The 23,137-nt window shown below is 44.9% G+C and overlaps 1 protein-coding gene across 1 annotated transcript in view; it reads left to right on the top strand.

The window, feature by feature from the left end:
• The first annotated feature begins 953 nt into the window (after positions 1-953).
• The window catches only part of LOC106549928 (solute carrier family 12 member 3-like), a 41,592-nt gene continuing 19,408 nt past the window's right edge, over positions 954-23,137 (top strand). Inside the window, exons 1-13 of the mRNA XM_087712010.1 lie at positions 954-1,232; positions 2,121-2,264; positions 3,089-3,164; positions 4,649-4,744; positions 8,464-8,603; positions 9,431-9,541; positions 10,827-10,938; positions 12,319-12,449; positions 16,735-16,819; positions 16,909-17,069; positions 17,191-17,298; positions 19,871-19,994; positions 21,811-21,912. Of these exons, the coding sequence (XP_087568136.1) occupies positions 954-1,232; positions 2,121-2,264; positions 3,089-3,164; positions 4,649-4,744; positions 8,464-8,603; positions 9,431-9,541; positions 10,827-10,938; positions 12,319-12,449; positions 16,735-16,819; positions 16,909-17,069; positions 17,191-17,298; positions 19,871-19,994; positions 21,811-21,912 (1,669 nt within the window). The remainder of the gene's footprint in view (positions 1,233-2,120; positions 2,265-3,088; positions 3,165-4,648; positions 4,745-8,463; positions 8,604-9,430; positions 9,542-10,826; positions 10,939-12,318; positions 12,450-16,734; positions 16,820-16,908; positions 17,070-17,190; positions 17,299-19,870; positions 19,995-21,810; positions 21,913-23,137) is intronic.

Below are 23,137 nucleotides of genomic sequence, written 5' to 3'. Positions count from 1 at the left end.
CCTATGTTATGGAATAAATTCTTTTTATTCTAATTCTAAACTCTAATTCTTTGCAGTATTTTAAATCACATGGTTATCTTGCCAGAGAGGTTCAGTTATTGGGTAGGTGACTTATAATAAGAAGGCTCTGTATAGTCACTGCCAGGAGCTTTTTGCCTTGCTCAGAAACACAGTATGTGTGCATGAGGACCTCGAGGATAAATGTTCTATCTTGTTCAGGACCCTCTTGTGTGGTTTAAAATTTGGGGATGAAGGATTATCTTGTGATAATACATTTCTGGGCCCAGGAACTGCTCAACCAGGACTAAATTCAAGTTGCGGCCTTAGCTAAGTAAGAGAGACGGTATAATGGTTAAAATACTGGCTTGAATTGTTGTTATTAGTTGAAAAGTCATGTCTGACCCATCCTGACCTCATGGACAATGTTCCTCCAGGGCTTCCTGTCCTCTACCATCCCCCGGAGTCCATTTAAGCTCATGCTGACTGCTTCAGTGACTTCATCCAGCCACCTCATCCTCTGTCCTCCCTTTCTTCTTTTGCCCTCTATCTTTCCCAGCGAGTCCTTCCTTCTCAATAGGTGGCTAAGTATTTGAGTTTCATCTTCAGGATCTGGCCTTCTAAAGAGCAGTCAGGGTTGATCTCCTCTAGGACTGACTGGTTGGATTGCCTTGCAGTCCAAGGGACTCGCAGGAGTCTTCTCCAGCATAGCAGAGAACTCTGACAAAATGTGATCCATTGGAGAAGGAAATGGCGACCCTCTCCAGTAACCTTGCCATGAAAATCCCATGGACAGTACTGGCTTGAATGGGACGGGTCAAATCACGAATGCCTACCTAACTCCTGTCTTGTTAAGTGGTGGATAAAATCAAAGGGGGCAGCCTTGCAGGAAAAAAATTATAAACACATATATGTTATTTCTCTTCCTAACAGGTGGGAACAATTCTAAGAAGGTCATGGAAGAAAATTCCTCAACCTTTAAAACTGTCCTTTCCTTTGGACGTTTCAAAGTTCAAAAATTTCAAAATGGCCTTCCCCCGGAGCAAGCCAACCACACTCCTAAACCGGATCTTCCTTCTTCCACGCAAGCAGAAGGAAACGGATCTCTTTCAGCTCCCCCTGATTATGAGACTTCGATTGATGCTAGTCCCCGATATGAGTTTTATGCGCTCTCTGCACCCCCTGGGAGGCGGAAGATCCGGCCCTCATTGGACATGTTGAGGAACGCAGAACCGGTAAGAATGTAGAGCCAGTAAGAATAAAATGAAATTCAGTGGTGAAAAGAGTAAGGTTTTACATTTAGGCAAGAAGAACGAAATGTACAGGTACAGTATAGGTGGTACCTTGCTCAATAGTAGTAACTGTGAGAGGGATCTTGGAGTCCTAGTGGACAACCGTTTAAATATGAGCCAGCCGTGTGCAGCAGCCGCCAAAAAAGCCAATACAGTTCTAGGCTACATAAACAGAGGGATAGAATCAAGATCACGTGAAGTGTTAATACCACTTTATAATGCCTTGGTAAGGCCACACTTGGAATACTGCATTCAGTTTTGATCATCACGATGTAGAAAAGATGTGGAGACTCTAGAAAGAGTGCAGAGAAGAGCAACAAAGATGATTAGGGGTCTGGAGGCTAAAACATATGAAGAACGGTTGCAGGAACTGGATATGTCTAGTTTAGTGAAAAGAAGGACTAAGGTAGACATGATAGCAGTGTTCCAATATCTCAAGGGTTGCCACAAAAAAGAGGGAGTAAAACTATTCTCCAATAGGGAGAATAGCTTGACTCCCTCTTCTTTGTGGCAGCCCCTGAGATATTGGAACACTGCTATCATGTCACCCCTTAGCCTTTCTTTTCTATACAGTATAGTAACCGAATTATTTTGTTCTGCATGTTTAAAATAAATCACAATTTAACACAGTGTGTGGGGAAAGCACCAGTCTTTTTTCCACAAAGTCACATTTTGGGGAAAGGATGGAGCCAAAATCCAGCACATTTGGAGAGCACCAGAAAGGAGATCAGCTACAAAAATGTTAAGGCGCAGAACTATAGGTGATTCACATTGGAACTAATTTCAACTTCTTTCTCTTCTCTCTCTCTCTCTCTCTCTCTGTTTAAATAGGGGAAAGGGCAGGCATATCCTGGGGGCTCAGACTGTTCTGACCCCAATATGGAAACTGGTTCTAAGGATGGGGAGGAAAAGGACGTGGAAGATCCCAAACCGGAAGCAATGCCCGTTCGATTTGGCTGGGTGACGGGAGTCATGGTAAAGTTCACAGTGCAATGTGTGAATTCATTTGACCCAAGAGGATGGGTGGGATGTCAACAGTCCCATAATTGGGAATAAATAAAGCCTGGAGCTGCCACTGATTGAGTTGGAGCCTTAATGTCATGGTTTCTTAATAATTTTTAAGTAAAAGTCAAGGGATGTGGTGGCTCAGTGGCTAAGAAGCTCAGCTTATCGACCAGAAAGGTCAGCAGTTCGGCGGTTCGAATCCCTAGCACCGCTTAATGGAGCGAGCTCCCGTTACTTGTCCCAGCTTCTGCCAACCTAGCAGTTCGAAAGCATGTAGAAATGCAAGTAGAAAAAATAGGAACCACCTTTGGTGGGAAGGTAACAGGTGCACCTTTGGCATTTAGTCATGCCGGCCACATGACCACGGAGACGTCTTCGGATAGCGCTGGCTCTTTAGCTTTGATACGGAGATGAGCAACGCCCCCTAGAGTCGGAAACAACTACCGCATATGTGTGAGGGGAACCTTGACCTAAGTAAAAATACATGCCACTGAGAGCCAGTTTAGCCTAGTGGTTACAGCGTCAGCCTAGAAACCAGGAGACTGTGAGTTCTAGTCCTGCCTTAGGAATGAAAGCTGGCTGGGTGACTTTGGGCCGATCCCTCTCCGGGTCAGCCCAACCCACCTCACAGTGTTGTTGTTGTTGTGGGGAAAATAGGAAGAGGACTAGGTGTATCTTCATCGCCTTGAGTGACTTATAAAACTAATAAAGTCAGGATAAAAAAAACGTAACTAATAATAAAATAATGAGACTTTGTGAACAGATTTTCACCCGTGTCTTTTCTTCCTCCCAAGATCCGATGCATGCTGAATATTTGGGGTGTGATTCTTTATCTCCGTTTGCCCTGGATAACGGCCCAGGCTGGCATAGGTAAGAGACTTTGTGGAATCAACGAGGGACTATTTTTATGGAGATTCTCTGTCATCCAGTTCATGGTTTTCCCACAGGTGCTTTTTCAAGAGGCAACTGGACTTCCTGGTTTTTCTTTGAAGACGTTTTGCCCCCCCCCTCCCCATCCAAGAGGCTTCTTCAGCTCTTGACTATTCAATGAGTCGTGTTCCCCACCATCCAGTCAGAGCTGAAGAAGCCTCTTGGATGGGGGGGGGGCAAAACGTCCTCAAAGAAAAACTGGGAAGTCCAGTTGCCTCTTGAAAAAGCACCTTTCGGAGGAACTATTTTCTTGATTTCACCTTCTCCCTACTGAAAAACTGGTTCTTAAATCATACATAGCCAGCCTTGATATCATGTAGAGATACTCCTTGACATACGACCATTTGTTTAGTGAAGGTCGAAGTTACAATGGCACTGATAAAAATGGACTTATGGCCGTTTTTCACACTTAAAACGTTCGCAGCTTCCCCATGCTTGGGCAATGAAACTTCCATCACTTGGTAACTGGCTCGTATTTATGACGGTTGCAGCCTCACGTGTTCCCCTTCTGAGACGCAAAGCCTACGGGAAGCCAGATTCACTTAGCAAGCGAGTTACCAACTTAACAGCTGCAGTGATTCACTTAACAATGTGGCGAGAAGGGTTATAAGGTGGGGCAAAACTCACTTAATAACATTTATACAACAATAGTTTTGGGCTCACTTGTTATAAGTTGAGAGTTATCCATACATGCAAGGAGGGGAAAGATATATATTTTAATGCTGCAGGGTGTTTTTGTATCTTGAAATGCATTTTGTCCACAGAAAATGACTATTCATCTTCAGAACAGAAGAACAAATTGTTTAACTTAATAAAAAAAGCTAATCAAGCTGCCTTCAAATTAGGAGAAAGCAAGGCAGAAATAATGTAATATAAGTAGATAATTTTAGCTGAATAATTACAGTTTAATAATTGCAAGATTGGACAGAAAGCTCCTAAAATCTTATAATCTGGTACAGATATCCCTTGCTTAACAACCACAGTTGGGGCCTGCAACTCTGTTGCTAAGCAACACAGTCATTAAGGGAGACATCACGCAACAGGGATGAACCTATGACCTCATTTCCTCCACAGTTATTAAATGAGTCAGGCACGTTGTTAAGCAGGCATCATGGGATTGCAATTGTACTGCTGACTTCTCCTATGAACCTGCATGCCAGAATTGTGGAAACCCACAAATGGCAAATCTCGTGACTATGGGAATGTTGCAATGGTCATAAATGTGAGGACCGGTTGTAACATCACTTTTTCAACTTCATCATAGCTTTGAATTATTGCTAAACAGGGCAGTCGTTAAATTAGCACTACCTGTATTAAAAAACATAATACCATTGGTCACCTCTTTGTTAAATGCATACATTATTAGGCTATGGATATTAAGACAGCCATGCTTCCAAACTACCGTATGTTCCTTGTTCTTTCAGGGCTAACCTGGTTGATCATTCTCATGTCCTCTGTGGTGACCAGCATTACTGGTCTCTCCATCTCTGCAATTTCCACCAACGGCAAAGTCAAAGCAGGTAAATCATCTTTTACAATCTTGCAAATCCTTTTCTGGCTCAGCTGCTGGCCTAGTTTACTCTGTCTGTCTGTCTGTCTGTCTGTCTGCGTATCTCTTTGCTGCCCTCTAATGGCCATTCAGGTTTCTGCAGTTCCGGTAAAGCCATCCTACAAACAGTTACACCAAATCATCACAGTTCCAAGTCAGGAAGCATAAAAAGAGAAAAAAGTCAAAGTACAAAACTGGGCAGAGTCCAAGAAGCCAATTCAAGGGGCCCAGGGTAGAGGAAAAAAAAGGAACATCCAGACAGTGTTTTTTTTCACATAGTTTTAGTTTTTTTTTTTTTTAACATAGCTTTAACATAATGAGAGCTTATTTGAAGGTACTTAAACTTTCCATCTTCAGCAGGGGTGGACAATTAAAGGCAACTTTAGGACTTTAACTCCCAGAATTCCCAAGTCAGCCACAGGTTGCCACGTTGCCATAGTTCTCCATCAAAAAAAAAAAAAAATCAGAGTATATTGTGGGAGCAATTGACCAGACTGTAAGTCTCCAAACTTGGCAACTTTTAAGACTTCAACTCCCAGTTGGCTGAGGAATTCTGGAAGTTGAAGTCTACAAGTCTAAAAGTTGCCAAGTTTGGAGACCCCTGAACTAGACATCTAATTCTAGAGAACATTTTCTTGCCCGGTCCTTGGTCCTCTCAACGTCATTGCTTTAGGGCAGTGGTTCCCAAACTTGGCAACTTTAAGACTTGTGGACTTCAACTCCAGCAGAGCTGGCTGGAGAATTCTGGGAGTTGAAGTCCACAAGTCTTAAAGTTGCCAAGTTTGGGAACCACTGCTTTAGGGGAGGACATTCCAAGGAATTCAGATCAAGTTGGGTTCCAACTCATGCTTTCTTCTGGCCGCTCCTTCAATGTCTTCCCTCGACACTTATTCACCTTTCCAAAATGAGTCTTCCACAAGAGCCATGGCTGCTCCTGCTCACTGTAGGTTTCCCTGGGCGACTTATAAAAGTTGTTGGTGCAGGGAAAAGCAGGTGGAAGTGTTAGAATAGACGTCGGATAAAGAAACTAACAAGATTGAGGATGGCTGGGTGGCATTTCTTGCATTTGAAAGGGAGATGGCTGAACGTGGTGGTGGGAAGAAGGTTTGAAGAGCCCAGGAGCTACGATGGAAAGAGACCAAATCTCAGCCCCATGAGAATTTCTTCTGAGAGCAGGGGGGAAAATAATGGATGGAAACTTATCAAGGGAAGATCCAAGTTAGAACTAAGCAGGAATTTCCTTGCAACTGAGAACAGTTAATCAGAGCTACGGCTTGCCTTCAGGAGTTATCGGTGCTCCATCACTGGAAGTATTTAAGAAGATATTGGGTAGCCATTTGCCCAGAATTGGAATTGCTTGAACAGAAGGTTAGATTAGAAGACTATTCTATATTCTGTGTTCTGCCTCTTTATTATTTAAGGTCCAATTCTGGTTCCCCCCACCCCCATTTTCTTCCATGCTATCTCTTCTCCAGCCCCACAGCGTTGATTTGCTTCCCTGGGCAGCACCAGTGACAAGGTAGCAGATACCCCTTTTAAGTGCCGCTTGACTGATAGTGTCTTCATAGGCTCGTAGATATGGGGAAGGGCTGGGCATATTCCTCTGGAATATTTTCTTCCCCGAAACCTGCAGGTGAAACAGACTTACCAGTCTAGATTATGGCCTTAGGGTAGGTCAATTTTACCATCCACACATTAATAGCAATAGCAATTAGACTTATATACCGCTTCATAGGGCTTTCAGCCTCTCTAAGCGGTTTACAGAGTCAGCCCCCAACAACAATCCGGGTCCTCATTTTACCCACCTCGGAAGGATGGAAGGCTGAGTCAACCCTGAGCCGGTGAGATTTGAACAGCCGAACTGCAGAACTGCAGTCAGCTGAAGTAGCCTGCAGTGCTGCATTTAACCACTGCGCCATCTCGGCTCCTCATATCCAACTATGCTTATTTCTTCAAAATCTGCCAGAGTCTGCCAGATTTCCCTATGGAGCTGGCTCTCACTTTGGGATGATGTTCCCTCGGTTTGGCCTTGAGCTCTTCCTGCTGGCCTGTTAGATTTCCCAATCTAGTTTCCAGACTCTGGAACTGTCTCGAAGGGCTATCCAAGCCCTGCTGATTTGTACAATTCAGTCCATGGGCAAAGACTCATAAAATCTAGAACCAAGAAACCAACGTGTTATTTAAGAATAAAGTCCAGGATAATATTCTGGGAGGTGACGATCAGAGAAACAGATGGACAGAATAACAGAGACTGGAAGGGACCTTCGAGATCTAACCCAACTTCCTGCTCAAGGAGGAGACCCCATCCCATTTCAGATCACTCTCTTCTTAAAAGCCTCCATTGATGGAGCACCCACAGCTTCTGGAGGCAAGCCGTTCCACTGGTTCATTGTTCTCACTGTCAGGAAGTTTCTCCTTAGTTCTAGGTTGGTTCCCTCCTGGTTTACTTTTCATCCATTGTGTCTTGTCTTTCTGTCTGATGCTTTGGCTGATGGTGGCTTTCTCTGGGAGTAGGATCCTTCCTCCTGTCTCTCTTCCAGTTCAGGTCTGAAGCAAAGGTGAACGTCCATTGTCTGTTGTAGCCAGGCGTGGGCTTCAAAAAATTTATCAAGGCGTTCTCTGCCCAGTTGCTGGGTGGGTGTGCCCATGCTGGGAGTGGCTTAGTCGGCCTCCTGCACCATGGAGGGGGGGTTTGCCCTCCCCGGGCTCCAGAGGCTTTTCTCGAGCCTCCGGGAGGTTGAAAACAGCCTCCCCAGGCTCCAGAGGACCTCTGATAGGCCCGTTTTTCACCCTCCCGGAGCCTTCCCACAGGCCCTGCACTTACCTGCTCCAAAACAGGCCATGTGGGGACTCTTGGGAGGGGAGGGGCATGATGGGTGGAGCCAGCCAGGAGAGGGATTTGGAGGTTCTCTGAACTGTTAGAGGGTCTCCTGAACCCCCCAGCAGCCCACCCCTGGTTGTAGCCTCAGTTGAATTTACCTTCTGCAGCTCACATATTCACAGCTACACAAACTCTTTCTAGAAACCAGAAGAGTTTCACTCCACTCATGAATTCACCAAGGCAGCCTTTGGCAAACCATTTTGCCAAAGGTTTGGTTGCTATGACCTCCAGGGCAAGACATCACAATAATACTGACGGGCTTTATAGAAGTGTTGTAAGGATTGCCAAGATTGCACACACTAGGCACCTAGCAACTGCCCACAATAAATAACAGAATAACAGAGTTGGAAGAGACCTTGGGGGGGGGGGGTGTCTTCTAATCCAACCCCCTGCTCAAACAGGAGATGCTGTACCATTCCAGACAAGGGGCTGCCCAACTCTTCTTAAAGACTTCCAGTGTTGGAGCTTTCACAACTTCTGGAGGCCAGTTGTTCCATTGATTAATTGTTCTAAGTGTCCTGAAATTTTTCCTTACTTCTAGGTTGCTCTGGAGAATAGCTTGACTTCCTTTTCATTGTGGAATAATGTCACACCTATGCTTCTTTCCACTCAAGTATATGTACCCAATTCCTGCAACTGTTCTTCACAGAGTTTAGCCTTGTTTAATGTTCAACAATAAATGTTGTTTGAATAAAGTTTTTATAGGCTGCTTCTCCAGTGTGCAAAAACCTTCTATTTCTGATTTTAAATTTACTGGTCTGGTTATAGGGAAAACAAAACTGACTTCATTTTGCTTATGTTGGGTGTAGGGGGAACCTACTTCCTGATCTCTCGCAGCTTGGGCCCAGAACTTGGTGGATCCATTGGCCTTCTCTTCTCCTTTGCCAATGCTGTGGCTGTGGCCATGCACGTAGTGGGTTTCTCCGAAACAGTGAAGGACCTGCTGGTGGTACGTGTGGAAAAAAAAAAACTCTTGTCTTTCCTCTGTTCTTCTAGTTCAGGGTTTCCCAACCTTGCAGTCTTTAAGATGGGTGAACTTCAACTCCCAGAATCCCTCAACTGGCATGGGAAGCGTGCTGTAGCAATGGATGCATGCTGGCTGGGGAGTTCTGGAAGTTGACGTCCACATATTTTAAAGTTGGCAAGATTAAGAAACACTGTTCTCACTGTTTGCTTAATAGCATGTTAGTTGTGCGTATTATGGGGTGATTGCTTGGCATTCCTGATGAAGCCAATTTTACCTTTCAATTTCCAGATCTCATACTTCTACAGCATCTATAAAAGATTTGCCCTTTCCCTTCCCTTCTTTTCCTTTCCCTTCCTTTCCTTTCCCTTCCTTCCCTTCTCCTCCCTCTCTCCTTCTCCTCCTCCCCCTCTTCTCCCTCATTTCCTTTCTTTTGTTTCCTTTCTTCCTTCATTTCCTCCCTCTGCCCCTCAACTTCTAAGTCTCCTCCATCCTTCTCTTATTTTCCTTCCTTCCTTCCATCCTTTCCTCTCGGTCTTCTTTCTCTTCCTTCTCTCTCCCTCCCTGCCTCCCCTCCCCTCCCTCCTTCTTTCTTCTTTCCCTTCCTTCTCTCTCCCGCTCCTCCCTCCCTCCCTTCTTTTCTTCCTCCCACCCTTCTCCCAGTACTGCTCCCACCTTTTAAGAACAGATGGCATTGCTGGGCTGATCTAACCTTCTCAGGATGGGTAGGATCAACCAGTTTGCATCTGGGAGGCTGCTTAGAGGAGGAAGCTGGTGTGACGGGAATGTTCACCCTCTCCATCTTTCCACAGGAGTCGGATGCCGTGATGGTTGATCCGGTGAACGATATCCGCATCGTGGGTGTGATTACTGTCACCTGCCTCCTTGGAATCGCTTTGGCTGGCATGGAATGGGAAGCAAAAGTAATGGCACAGATGTGTTGACATTGGGATGGGTGGGCAGTCCGAAGGAGAGAGTAGATCTTAGCGGTTAGAGAAGATGATTGAAGCCAAGAAATGTGGGTTGGAAGGGGAGGGGTTGTTTCTCCGTGTTGGATCTATTGTCATCTGACAATTTGCGCAGCAGCAACAACAACTTTGGGAAGGTTTGCCAAATGTTTATGAAGAGGAAAACTAGATAGACTCGTTTCTGAATATTAAACACTGGTCTAAGATGGTTATCTGGCAAAGCTGTTCTTGATATGGATACACCTTATTATACGATCGCTATCGTATTGTTATATGGTAGCACACAAAACATTTGACTGCTAGGTGTTGAAATCTTAAAAAGGAGCCGAGCAGCATTATGGTATGGACTGTTAGGCAAAATATCCTTGAGGGAGGGAGGGAGAAAACAATAAGTTAAATGGGTTATGCAAAGATGGTTTATTTTTGGATTGCCAGATCTTCATAGAAATAATCAAACTGTCCTCAAGTTTAGGAAGGGGAGAAAAAAGACAATTTTTTTACTTCTATTTCTGCTGCAAAGCTGCACTATCTACTCAGGGAACCTTGTAGAGCTTAACTGCACCAAGGATATACAGGTAGTCCTCGACTTACAACAGTCCATTTAGTGACAAGTTACAATGATACTTCGAAAAAGTGACTGTTGTCTGTTTTTCAGCACCGCTGCAGCATTCCCATAGTCATGTGATCAAAATTCAGAGGCATAACAGCTGGTTCATATTTATGACGGTTGCAGTGTCTGGGGACAGAGGGGTGTTGTCAGCTTTTGTGCACCTTCCAACAAGCAAGGTCAATGGGGAAGGCCGGATTTGCTTTAAAATCGTGTTTCTAATTTAACAACTACAGCGATTCACTTAACACAGTGTTTCTTAACCTTGGCGACTTGAAGTCCTGTGGACTTCAACTCCCAGAATTCCCCAGCCAGCTATGCTGGCTGGGGGATTCTGGGAGTTGAAGTCCACAGGACTTAAAGTCGCCAAGGTTGAGAAACACTGACTTAACAACTGTGGCAAGAAAAGTCGTAAAATGGGGCAAAACTGAACAAAGGTCTCACACAACAATGCAAATTTTGGGCTCAGTACAGGACTACCTGTATCTAGCCAGTAAATTAAAATAACTAATAATCAAATTCAGGTAAAATCCATATATATTAAATAAGTCTCCTATGAAATCCAGGATCAGGAAGCTGATCCAGCCGGGAATGAAGCTTTAATATCTTTTTTCTTGTTGCTTCTCTTTCCAGGCTCAAGTGGTCTTCTTCTTTGTCATCATGGTATCCTTCATCAACTATTTCGTCGGGACATTAATCCCGGCCTCACCAGCAAAAATGTCTAAAGGCTACTTCAGCTATCGTGGTAAGACTCATACTTTGCAATTAGCAGTTAGACTTATGTACCGCTTCATAGGGCTTTCAGCCCTCTCTAAACGGTTTACAGAGTCAGCATATTGCCCCCCAACAATCCGGGTCCTCATTTTATCCACCTCGGAAGGATGGAAGGCTGAGTCAACCTTGAGCCGGTGAGATTTGAACCGCCGAACTGCAGCTTAGCAGTCAACTGAAGTGGCTGCAGTACTGCACTCTAATCACTGCGCCACCTCGGCTCTTTCTTGATCTTCTGGACAGAATCATAGTTATATAACACAGATTTCATGGCTTCCCAGTTTATGTAGCAATACAAATACTGCTCTCCTCTTTAAAGCAGCTGTATCTTCTGAGAAGCAGCTGCTTTAAAGAGTTGCAGCAGCTGCAATATTTATACTCTTTATACTCTTGCAGCATGTTTTCCTAATTGTTCCGAACATGTTGTACAGTTCAATAACATAATAGAGCAGGCCATATTCAGGAAGAACTGAATCTCAGAAGTAGATACCACAACAGGCCCAGCGGAGGTCACAGGTTCTGACCATGGGACTTCTAATGGACTCAGACACAGAACAAATTTTGTCTAAAACAATATTGGTCATCCCTGGCCAAAGACAGATCAGTTGTCTGCCCCCCTGCCTGGCGTTCACACATTGCACTGATCCACCAGGCCACTACGTACTCTTCACATAGCCATAATTGGATTTGTGAATACAGGAAATTCTAGTTTGTTCAGTACATTATGGTTAACCATTCTGAGTATTGAGACACGGTAAAGCAGCTTCCTATGTTCGTATTAAAAGTGTCCTCTATTTGGAATCATGAGGACTAGAGCCTGAGTGCCCAGAGGTGGATCTCTCACCTCACAATCAGGAGGCTGTGAGTTTGATCCTGGGCAGAGGAAGATATTTCTCTCTCTCTGGGAACAATGAGAATACATCTGCTGAACAAAACTCTGTATCGGTGACAGGAAGGGCATCTGGCCAGTAAACACTCTGATAGTTCCATTCAGTTGCCCAGCTTCCACCCTGCGAGGGATGATGGGGTACTTAAAAGGAGATGGTGATGAGGAGGAGGAGGACTAGAGCCTTTATTTTTGGGGGACAAGGGAAAGAGCTCAGGTATCTGCTGTGCCTACTGAAGCTCCAGGTTCCCGTCTTCTGAGTCATCAAGTAGAATAATCTTAAGGAGCTGCTGCTAATTAAAGGAAACCACATTAAAGCAGATAATCAAATAGCTTGATTCTTTCTAAGGCAACTCTACAGTCTGGATTCTTGGAAATGCCAAATGCCTTTAAAACAAAAAAAAGTTCAATGGCTTTTGGGGTACTTGCTTGATTTTTTTTTTTAAAAAAATCCTTTCCTTCTTCAAGGTGACATCTTCTTGGAGAACCTCGCACCTCAATGGCGAGGAGATTCTGGAAGCTTTTTTGGCATGTTCTCCATCTTCTTCCCCTCAGCCACTGGGATCCTAGCCGGGGCCAATATTTCAGGCGATCTGAAGGTAAGTTGGCTTGGCAGATTTCCTTCAAGGAAGGGGTAGCTGTTGGCTGCAAGTTCCATCAATGCATAATGGAGTTCAGTTGGACTTCTCTTGTTCGTCTGCCTCCCTTAAAGATTCATATTCCCTTATCAGTAAAATATTCCCAGGGCGTTGTTTTTTTTCAGACGAAAGGATTCAAAAGTAGAGAGAGAGGAAAAAATGGTAACAGATTCACTGGAAACAAGAGTGGAGAAAACATAGCAAAAGGATGTCCCAAATGTGCTTTTTTCAGGAGGCAACTGGACTTTCTTGTTTTTTTCTTTTGAAGACATTTCGCTTCTCATCCAAGAAGCTTCTTCAACTCTGACAGGATAGTGGGGAATGGAATGCAGCTGAAGAAGCTTCTTGGATGAGAAGTGAAATGTCTTCAAAAGAAAAAAACAAAACAGAAAGTCCAGTTGCTTCCTGAAAAAAACACATTTGGGACAGCCACGGTCTGGTTGACTGAGACTCTCTACAGACTTGTAGCAAAAGGATGAAATTTTGCCTTCGACAGTCAAAAACCTCCTAGAAATTCTGCTTGCAAGTACTTCCAGGAAAGGAGCAGACTGAAAACGTCTTGGGGACTAGAGGTTGTTTTTTATATAAATATTATGTAATATTTTATTTTACACAAAATATTACAGAGCTATCTTGGTTTGAGATGTAGGGTGGGGGAGAGCTCCCGCCCATGATGTTCTGCGTTTGCTGACAGAGCTGGTTCTTTGGCAGCCTTGCCCCCAGGATTTGAATGGGAGCCACTTAAGAAGGACCCCAAGATGACTTTTGGATGCTGTGTGGACCCACCTAGGAGGGGAAAATCTTGAAGATTTCTGCTCTCTTTGGGAACAGCTGGAAAGTCAACTGTGTTTATCTTTAGCTTTTCCTGTCAGGAGAACTTTTTCATAAGCAAGCTTGAGACTTAGGATAGGAAGCAGAGGTGGTATTCAGCAGGTTCTGGCCAGTTCTGGAGAACTGGTGGAAACTTTGAGTAGTTCGGAGGACAGGTAAATACCACCTCTGACTGGCCCCCTCCCCCATCTATTCTCTGCCTCCCGAGTCCCAGCTGATCAGGAGAAAATTGGGATTTTGCAGTAACCTTCCCCTGCAATGGGTAGGAAATAGAGATTTTTGCAGCATCCTTCCTCTGGAGTGGTATGGGAGTGGAGATTTTACATGATCCTTCCCCTGCCACGCCCATCAAGCCACGCCCACAGAACTAGTAGTAAAAGATTTTGAATCCCACCACGGATGGGAAGCTTGGAGACTAGTTGTAGCCTTAGGGACAAAGCCAGATGGGTGACTTCGAGCCAGTGCCTTTCTCTCAGCCCTAGGACCACTTCCAAAAAAAACCTGTTGCCAAGACTGTATGGACTTGTCCATGAATCATCAAGAGTCAAACACTTGAGTCAAAGGCAAGAGATTTGCATTTCACCATTAGGATAGGATGAGGAGTGGGGATTTACGGCAATATAATTTCAGCCAAAGCTCATGATTTATTAAGAAAACAAATAGAATATCCTGTGTACTGGTATGCTCCCTTTTTTTTCCAGGCTCCCCTGCAGTGAGTTAAACACACACAAACACACACCCTTCTGCATTCTGGCGCCTTTAAAACTGACTTCTGGGAACTGCAGACCCAGCATACCTAAATTATATTGATTAAGGAAGGGTGATCTCATAACTGGATAAAAGAGAGTGTAATTTTCCATTCAGGTTACTCTTTAGGCATGTGTGAGCAAGATCTGGCCAAGCCACATTCCATAGAAGACAGAGGAATCCCACTAAATCTCCTCACAATCAGAGGGTTCAGGTTTAAAAGATTACCCCTTTTCTCCAGAAAGATAACTTAGGCCAGTGTTTTTCAGACTCGGTAGCTTAAAAATATGTGCACTTCCACCTCCCAGAATTCCTTAGCCAGCATGAGAGGTGACGTCCACACGGTAGCCAAGTCTGAAAAATACCAATTTAGACCAATCCCAAACCACCATCTGCTCAGAAAAGAAGATCAAGGCCAAGATCTTTGATTCAAGATCCTCCAAGGTCAAGGGCAGGATCAGGACCACGAATCTTGCTTCAAGAGAAGGAGCTACCAAACTGGGGGACAACACAAAAAAGGCCCTTTTCTTTATTGTTTACCTGGGTCACTTCAGATGAGGGAAGCACACAAAGAAATAATATTGGAAGATACTTCGCCATTCTACCTGGGGTTTGTGCAGCTGTAATTCAACTTTGAGGGATGTGGTGCTCAGCGGCTAAGACGCTGAGCTTGTCAATGAGAAAGGTCGGCAGGTTGAAGGTTCGAATCCCTAGTGCCGCTTAAGGGAGTGAGCTCCCGTTACTTGTCCCAGCTTCTGCCAACCTAGCAGTTCGAAAGCATGTAAAAATACAAGTAGAAAAACAGAGACCACCTTCTGTGGGAAGATAACAGTGTTCCGTGCACCTTCGGCGTTTAGTCATGCCGGCCACATGATCACGGAGACGTCTTTGGACAGCGCTGGCTCTTCGGCTTTGAAACAGAGATGAGCACCACCCTCTAGAGTCGGGAAAGACAAACACATATGTGTAAGGGGAGCCTTTACCTTTACTTCAACTTTTCAGGAAGCATCCTGGTTTTGCAATAAAATCAATCCACAAAAGTAAGATTTCGAACGGAACTAAGTCTAAGAATATCCTACAGAAGAGAATATGTATCTGTAACTTGGGGTTGAACTGTGGAGTCTTTGGTATTGTTCTCTTGAGTTTGAGTTGGCCTGCAGGTATTTCATTACCCAATTAGGTAACATGAGCAGCGATGTACTTATTACTACAGATGATATACCCAGTTGGGCAATGAAATGTCTGTAAGCAAATAACCAAGCTCAGAAAGCATCAAGGATTTCAAAGTCCATCCACACAGAGTAACTTTTTATGGGTTATGTTCTGCTGTGATTCACAGAAGGGGACTTGAATTGTTTGCACCTTGAAAAATAATTCCCATTGCCTGTGAAATTACTTTACCTGGATCAGATAAGCATAGAATGGGCACACCTGGGTAGCAGAGCTTTGAGGCTAATAGGAAATGGGGGGAAATGGCCTTACAGTCTGGGAAAGAACATGCATGTAGAGACACCATATCTAGCTGAGTAATGTCCATAGTAACCGTACTGATCTCTAATTATGTAACCAACTATATAGGAGACACTGTTGGGTTTAATATACATGTCCTGGTAAGCAAGAGAGCGGTGCCAATGAATTCCAGCACATATGGCTGGTTGCAGTAATATTGCAGCAACTGTTGCAACCGACAATTCCTTTGTAGGTTGGGGCAATGCTGTGCATTTCTTCTTGTTCCTGGCACTTGCCCCAAAAGTACATTCAGTGCTGGTGAAACATCTCATCTCCCTTAGATATAGCAGATAGAGGCAGTTCTAGGAACTGAAGAACTACATTGTCCCTGGTGCCAGTTGAGCTGAAGGTTGGATCCACTGTGTTGGAGCAGAGGATAGTCCCCTAAAGGGAGAAGCTAATTGGCTTCCAGATCATTGATGATGGCTTCTCCTCCCTCAAATATCATTTGGGGGGAGGAGAAGTGTGGCCCCTGTAGGAGGAACTTTCTGTTCCTGTTTTTTAGTTAGAAATGTGTTTATTTACAGCACCACAGAGCAAACGGAGAGTACAGTCACCATGTACCTTCTCTTATTAGCAGCATCTTCATCTTGAATTTATAAAACTGATAGTTCTGGTTTATCTGGTTTGCAAATGAAATCTTTGTTGCCACAGTATTACTGGCCATTTTATTTTTATTCTCTTGCAGTCTCCTTTCTGTTGCTGTATCTTGCACTTATTTGCTGTAGCTGGTTATGATTGGGTTGTTTATGTTGTTGCACCACACTTGGATTTCTGGGCTCATAATCTGTTAGAAATTCTTGTTTATATGTAGCACCACAGTTAAAACAGTTGAGCAGTAAAGCACATGGTGACTGTACTTTTTGTTTGCTCTGTGGCGCTACATATAAACAGAATTTCTTACACTGTCCTTCATGACGGTTGAACTGAGAAAGTTTTTCTGGTGTTTTCATCCAGCTGCCAAGAAGATGGTGCTAGAAAGAGGGTGCAGCGGTGGAAGCCTTGCTTCTCCTCAGATAGGTGGAGGCAGTTCTAGGAAGTGAAGAACCATATTGTTCATGGTTTCAGCTGAGTGCATCCCTGTTTTCTCCTGTGTCTTCTCCGTCTTCCTCCAGCAGTTTCTTAGTCATTTTTGCTCACCATGGCCTTCCTTTTGCAGGATCCAGCAGTTGCCATCCCCCAAGGAACACTAATGGCTATCTTCCTGACCACCATCAGCTATTTGGCCATTGCAGCCACCATAGGTAACTAAGATTCCATTTTGGGACCAGAGGCTCCTGACAGCCATGCCAGGGTCCCATCCTGTGAGACCCTTTTCCTTCATCTTTTACAGGAGCTTGCGTCATCCGTGATGCCTCTGGAAGTCTAAATGACACTTTGGTTTCCAACTTCACTGGCGGAGACTGTGTTGGCCTGGGCTGCGGGTACGGCTGGAACTTCACTGAATGCAGTGTGACACAGACCTGCAACTATGGGATTGCCAATGATTACCAGGTACGGCTACTGGACTCAAACACCCCCCCCCTCCCCTGATCTTTGGGAGTAGAAGAGAGATTTGGGGTGTGTGACTTGGACTTTTCTCTCTTCAAAATGGTCCCTCTCACTTCTTTTCCAGACAATGAGCATGGTGTCGGCATACAGCCCCCTGATCACCGCAGGAATCTTCGCTGCTACACTCTCATCTGCTTTGGCTTGCCTTGTGTCAGCCCCCAAGGTCTTCCAGGTAGATTGGGGGGGGGGGGAAATTATGGGGCAAGAAACACTATCAATTAATTAATAGAATAAGGTAGCACAGTGGCTCGTTTGCTTAGGACACTGGGTTGGAGATAGCAAGCCCGCGTTCTGAGACCTAAGTGCTACCATGGGGTGGGGTGAGCTTTCGTCCTTCGCGCCAGCTCCTCCCAGGGACATGAATGGAGCCCACAAATGGGCATCCCCGGGGCAATGATGATGTCACCAGTTAATCCTTTCAACCAGGGTGGGTTACTGCCCGTTTGCTTCTCGCGCACTTCGCCCGAACCAGTGCGAACCGGTAGCGGACCACCTCTGCTTTCAACCCAGAAGCATCTCAGTGCTTGTTGAGTGCACGGTTGAGTGTCATGCGATCGGTGAATTAGCTTGCCTCTCGGAGTTGTGTATTCTTATTACTGCCGCTCGGTGGAGATTCTTAGTCATGGTTGTCCCAAAGGTGCTTTTTCAAGAGGCAACTGGACTTTCTGTTTTTTCTTGGGAGACGTTTCGCTTCTCATCCAAGAAGCTTCTCAAACTCCTCGGAAGAAGCTTCCTGAGTGAGAAACAAGACACCTTCAAAGAAAAACCAGAAAGTCCAGTTGCCTCTTGAAAAAGCAGCTTTGGGTCATTGCTGGAAGTTTTCAGAAACAAACTGTACAACCATTTGACTGAAATGGTACAAGGCTTCTACCTTGAGCAGGGAATCAGACTAGAAGACCTCCAAGATCCCTTCTAGCCCTATGATTCTATGAAATAGGGATATCATGTTGGGGTTTCCCTAAGAATATCCTTCAAATTGATGTTGGCTGTGAATTCTGGTTGCTCCAAATCATCCAGAGAAGATTAGGGTTACAGAAAACACTTTGTGAAGATGACTTTCCACATGTTCCTTGGCAACAAACTCCATAATTTTCTTATGTTGTGATGGAGTTTGGTTCTATCTCTCCCCAAATTTATCACCAGGTCAATTTCATGGGTTAGCCTTTAACTTTAGAAAGGAACAAGTTCTTTTTCACCTGGCCAGGCTGAACTTTGACAAGTGGGAGGATTTCTTTCTGAATGTGCTGAGCTTGAATATTATGATTCAGCTTTAAAGCTCCCAGGTGAGGAACGGTAGAGACAGTTACCGTATTTTTCGGATATAAGATGCTCTGGAGTATAAGACACACCTTAGTTTTTGGGGAGGAAAACAAGAGGCTGCCTCGGCCTACCAGCATCCATCGGTATTCATCTGGCTAGCGTCCTTAGCTAACAACCTGGTCAGCTTCAGCACATTAGCCTGATTCAGCACAAATTTGGGTGCATCTTATACACCGAATGTAGCCCCGCCGACCTGCTGGTCCTCACCCTTCAGCCATTTTAGGCCTCCGCGTGTCATGTTTTAGACCTGTTGCAGGCTGCGGGGATTGCAACAGACCATTGCCGCTTCCATGCCTCGTGTTTCCATCCTCCATTTCTGACCCGTTCCAGGCTGCAGGAATCGCCAGATCACGTCACTGCCAATTGACACCTCCGCGCATTGTGTTATAGGCCTTTGTGCATTGCATTTTCGGCCCTTGCACACCCCATAACACGTAACATGATACATAGAGGCCAAAATGGAGGCCTCCAGAGGCTGAAAACGCAAGGAGCAGAGGCCAAAAATGCAAGTGGCGATTGGCAGCAATGTTCTCTGACAATTCCTGCAGCCCTGAACGGGTCTGAAGCGGAGCATTCAGAGACTGAAAACGTGAGGCACTAAGGCCAAAAATGCAAGGCATAGAAGTGGCAACGGTCTGAGGTAAATCCTGCAGCCTGAAAGAAGTCAAAAATGAGACGCGCAGAGGCCGAAAATGGCCAGCGGGTGGGGGCTGGCAGGTGGGCGGGGCTACATCCGGTGTATAAGACGCACCCAAATTTTCACCCTCTTTTGTGGGAGAGAAAAGGTGTGTCTGATATTCCAAAAAATACAGTAATTAAAAGCTGTACCGTCTGTGTATCGTGCTTTCTTGTTCTTCACTTTGGGGCTGTTTATCAGAGAAAAGTAGATAGAGATGTCCCAAAAATGCTTTTTATAACTGGACATTCTTCTTGAAAACATTTTGCTTCTCATCCAAGAAGCTTCTTCAGTTCTGACTGGATGGTGGGGAATGGAAGGAATTTATATTCTTCGCAGTCATCTGGTCGTAAAGAATATAAATCCTTCTATTCAGCACCACTGTCAGTACTGAAGCTTCCGGGTGGAGAAGTGAAACGTTTTCAAGGAAAAAAAACCCCGAGAAAGTCCTCTCACCTTTTGAAAAATATCTTTGGCATAACCGTGATCTGGTTGTGATAGACAATCCCCGTAGCCAGAAGGTAGAGATGTTATCGCAGGTAAATTAATGGGAACGGTGAATCAGGCCCTGTGTTCATATAGATTGAGATAGAACTAATGCCAAATCAAATCTTTCTGACTTGCTCCAACCTGCCCAACATCTGGTTATAGCAAGAAGACTTTAATCATCTCTGTGGCCATTAGTCATGATTGTCTCTAATGAGTTTTGAGACTCCTGCTTCAAAGTTTATGTCCCTCTTCCTTCTAGTGCCTCTGTCAAGACAACCTCTACCCTCTGATAGGCTTTTTCGCCAAGGGTTATGGAAAGAATAAGGAGCCACTGAGAGCCTATGGCCTGACTTTTATCCTGGCTGTTGCCTTCATCCTCATAGGTAAGCTTATACATTGGTCATCTTAATTTCTCTGTTCCAAAACGTGAACAGAAATTGAGGGCAAAGTGAGACGAATAGGTTGGAGATGCTTTGAACTAGAAGATGAATCTGACCATGGATTGTGGGGCCAGTTGTAATGAAAGGATTCACACAAACCCGTTAAGCACATAAAATAGATTGGGTGCTTTCTGGATCTGGGCGTTGTGTAGGAAGTCTTCTTTTCAATATGGTTTCCTTTAAGAGGGGATCAGCCTGTTTTCCAAAGCACTTGAAGCCAGGACAAGAAACAAAGGTTGGGCACTAATCAAGGAGAGAACCAGCCTAAAACTAAGGAGAAATTCGGGGGTGGGCTTCAACATTTTTAGCAAGGGGTTTTCTGTCCAGTTGCTGGGTGGGCGTGGCCTAGCTGACCTCCTGCACCACAGTGGAGAGGAGCGTTTTTTACCCTCCCCAGGCTCCAGAGATCCTCTGGAGGGAAGAAACAGTTTCCAGCCTTCCTGAACCCCCGTTTGGCCTGTTTCCCCCCCCTCCCCAAGGCTGCATAAGTGCCCTACACTTACCCCCTTTTACTGTAAGCCGCCCTGAGTCTCTTTGAGAGTGGGTGGCACACAAAATTTAATAAATAATAAAATAAAAAAATAACCTACATCTAATACAGGCTGCATGGGAACTCCTGGGAGGGGATGGATGGGCGCGGCCAGCCAGGAGTGGGATTTGGGGGTTCTCTGAACGGCACAGAATCTTAGCTAGAGGTTCTCCCCCTGCGGCACCCTCCCCAGCAGGCCGTCCCTGGAGAAATTTCCTGAATGATTAATCAGTGGAACGACTTCCCTCCAGAAGTCGTGGGTGCTCCATCACTAGAGGTTCTTAAGCAGAGATTTGGATCACCATTTGTCTGGAATAGCATAGGGTCTCCTCTGCTTCAGCAGGGGTGGAAGTGGAAGACCTCCAAGTTCCCTTCCAACTCTGTTATTCAGTTAGACCACAGCAGATTTGGGGGACACAGCAATGGGGTCTTCTTGAGCATGTGATGGGAATTCAGCTGAGAGGCCAGAATGGTTTAACAAAATAAAATTGTTAAAAAGAAATCCCATTGCTGGGATATACGATTAGTCACAGAGAAACCTCGACTTCCAACTGTTTGTTTAGTAACCATTCAAAGTTACAACAGCACTGTAAAAAGTGGAATTATGACTGATTTTTCACACGGTTGCCGTATGCCTATGGTCACCTGATCAAAATTTGGGAACTTGGCAACTGGCACGTATTTATGACAGTTGCGGTGTCCTGGGGTCACACGATCACCCTGTGTAACTGTCCCCACTGGTTTCCAAGAGCCGAAGTGGCGCAGTGGTTAGGGTGCAGTACTGCAGGCCACTTCAGCTGACTGTTATCTGCAGTTCAGCGGTTCTAATCTCACTGGCTCAAGGTTGACTCAGCCTTCCATTCTTCCCAGGTGGGTGAAATGAGGACCCAGATTGTGGGGGCGATATGCTGACTCTGTAAACCGCTTAGAGAGGGCTGAAAGCCTATGAGCAGTATATAAGTCTAACTGCTATTGCTATTGCTGTTCCAACAAGCAAAAACAATCGGGGAAGCCAGACTCACTTTAACGACAGCATGTTGCTTAACAACTGTAGCAAAAAGACTGTAAAATGAGGCGCAGCTCACTTAACTACCATGCTTAGGCACGGAAATTTTGCATTCGGTGGCGGCCGTAAGTCGAGGACTCACCTGGGCCCAACACAGGAGAATCCTTGCTGAGTACTGCAGTGGTTTTTTTTCCAGTAATCCTTACATCCATTTTCCTTTGCAGCTGAATTGAATACCATCGCTCCCATCATCTCCAACTTTTTCCTCTGCTCTTATGCCTTGATCAACTTCAGCTGTTTCCATGCCACCATCACCAATTCCCCAGGTAAGATGGGACGGGTACAGAGGTGGGTTCCTACCAGTTCGCACCTATTCGGTAGAACCGGTTCGTCAAATCTACCGAACCGGTTAGAAGAGGTTCCACCAGTGGACCTGGAAAGCAGGCCACACCTACAGAAGAGGTTCCAAACTTTTTTGAAACCCACCACTGGTCCTTGGATATGATCATTCTACACTAACATGCTCATATTTATGAAACTCAGTGCCTTTGTGAAAGGAAAGAATGACTACTGCATTCGTGGTGCAATCAGAACATTGCGTGTGTTGAAGTTGTTTTAACGCAAACCAAAGATGCCTTTTAAAAAACAAGTTGACATCATATTCTTATGCATGCCAGTGCTGTGTGTGAGGTAATTTAAGGTGGTTCTGACAAGTGTCGTCGGCATCTTCATATCCGGTCACATGGGTGGCAAGCCACTCCCATCCAGTCACATGGGCGGCAAGCCACTCCCACAATGGAGGCCACACCCACAGAGTAGGTTCGAACAATTTTTGAAACCCACCACTGGACGGGTACTTTGAAACTTTGGCGGAAAGTGCCAAGAAGAGCAACTAAGGCCTGGAGACAAAAAAAAAACATACGAAGGACGGCTGCAGGATTTGAGTTTGGCTGGTCTAGAGAAAAGTAGGACCAGGAAGGACATGATAGCCATACAGATAGTCCTTGACTTACAACAGTTCGCTTAGTGACCATTTGAAGTTACCAAGGCACTGAAAAAGTGACTCAGGACCATGCTTCACACTTACGACCATCGCTGCATCCACCATGGCGATGCAATTTTCATTTGGACGCTTGGCAATTGACTTCACAGTTTTATGACAGTCACAGTCATGGAATCATCTCTTGCCACCTTCTGAAAAGTAAAGTCAGTGGGGAAACCAGATTCATTTAACAACGGTGTTACTAATTTAACCACTGCAGTGATTCGCTTAGTGAATGTGGCAAGAAAACTCATACAGGCACACATACGTACTGTATGAAAATTAGTAGTCATTGTAGAGAAATCTAAAAAAGGTAATAACATTGCAAGTTGTAATACGTTACATATTAAGAACATAAATACTATGTATTGTGTATTATATATGCCCATATATATATACTGTATAGTCATGTATGCAGTCTATAATACTAGCTTATGTGATGATGTCAGGGGTGGGTTTCAACCGGTTCGCGGCGGTCCCTGCGAACCGGTTGGTCACCGAACCCGGAA

Source organism: Thamnophis sirtalis, unplaced genomic scaffold (assembly GCF_051295495.1).
Source record: "Thamnophis sirtalis isolate CommonGarterSnake01/CBP01778 unplaced genomic scaffold, rThaSir2_p1.2 scaffold_4, whole genome shotgun sequence".
NCBI classification, from domain to species: Eukaryota; Metazoa; Chordata; class Lepidosauria; order Squamata; family Natricidae; genus Thamnophis; species Thamnophis sirtalis.
Note: the sequence above shows the minus strand (reverse complement) of the source record. Positions and strands in the feature narration are given on the sequence as shown.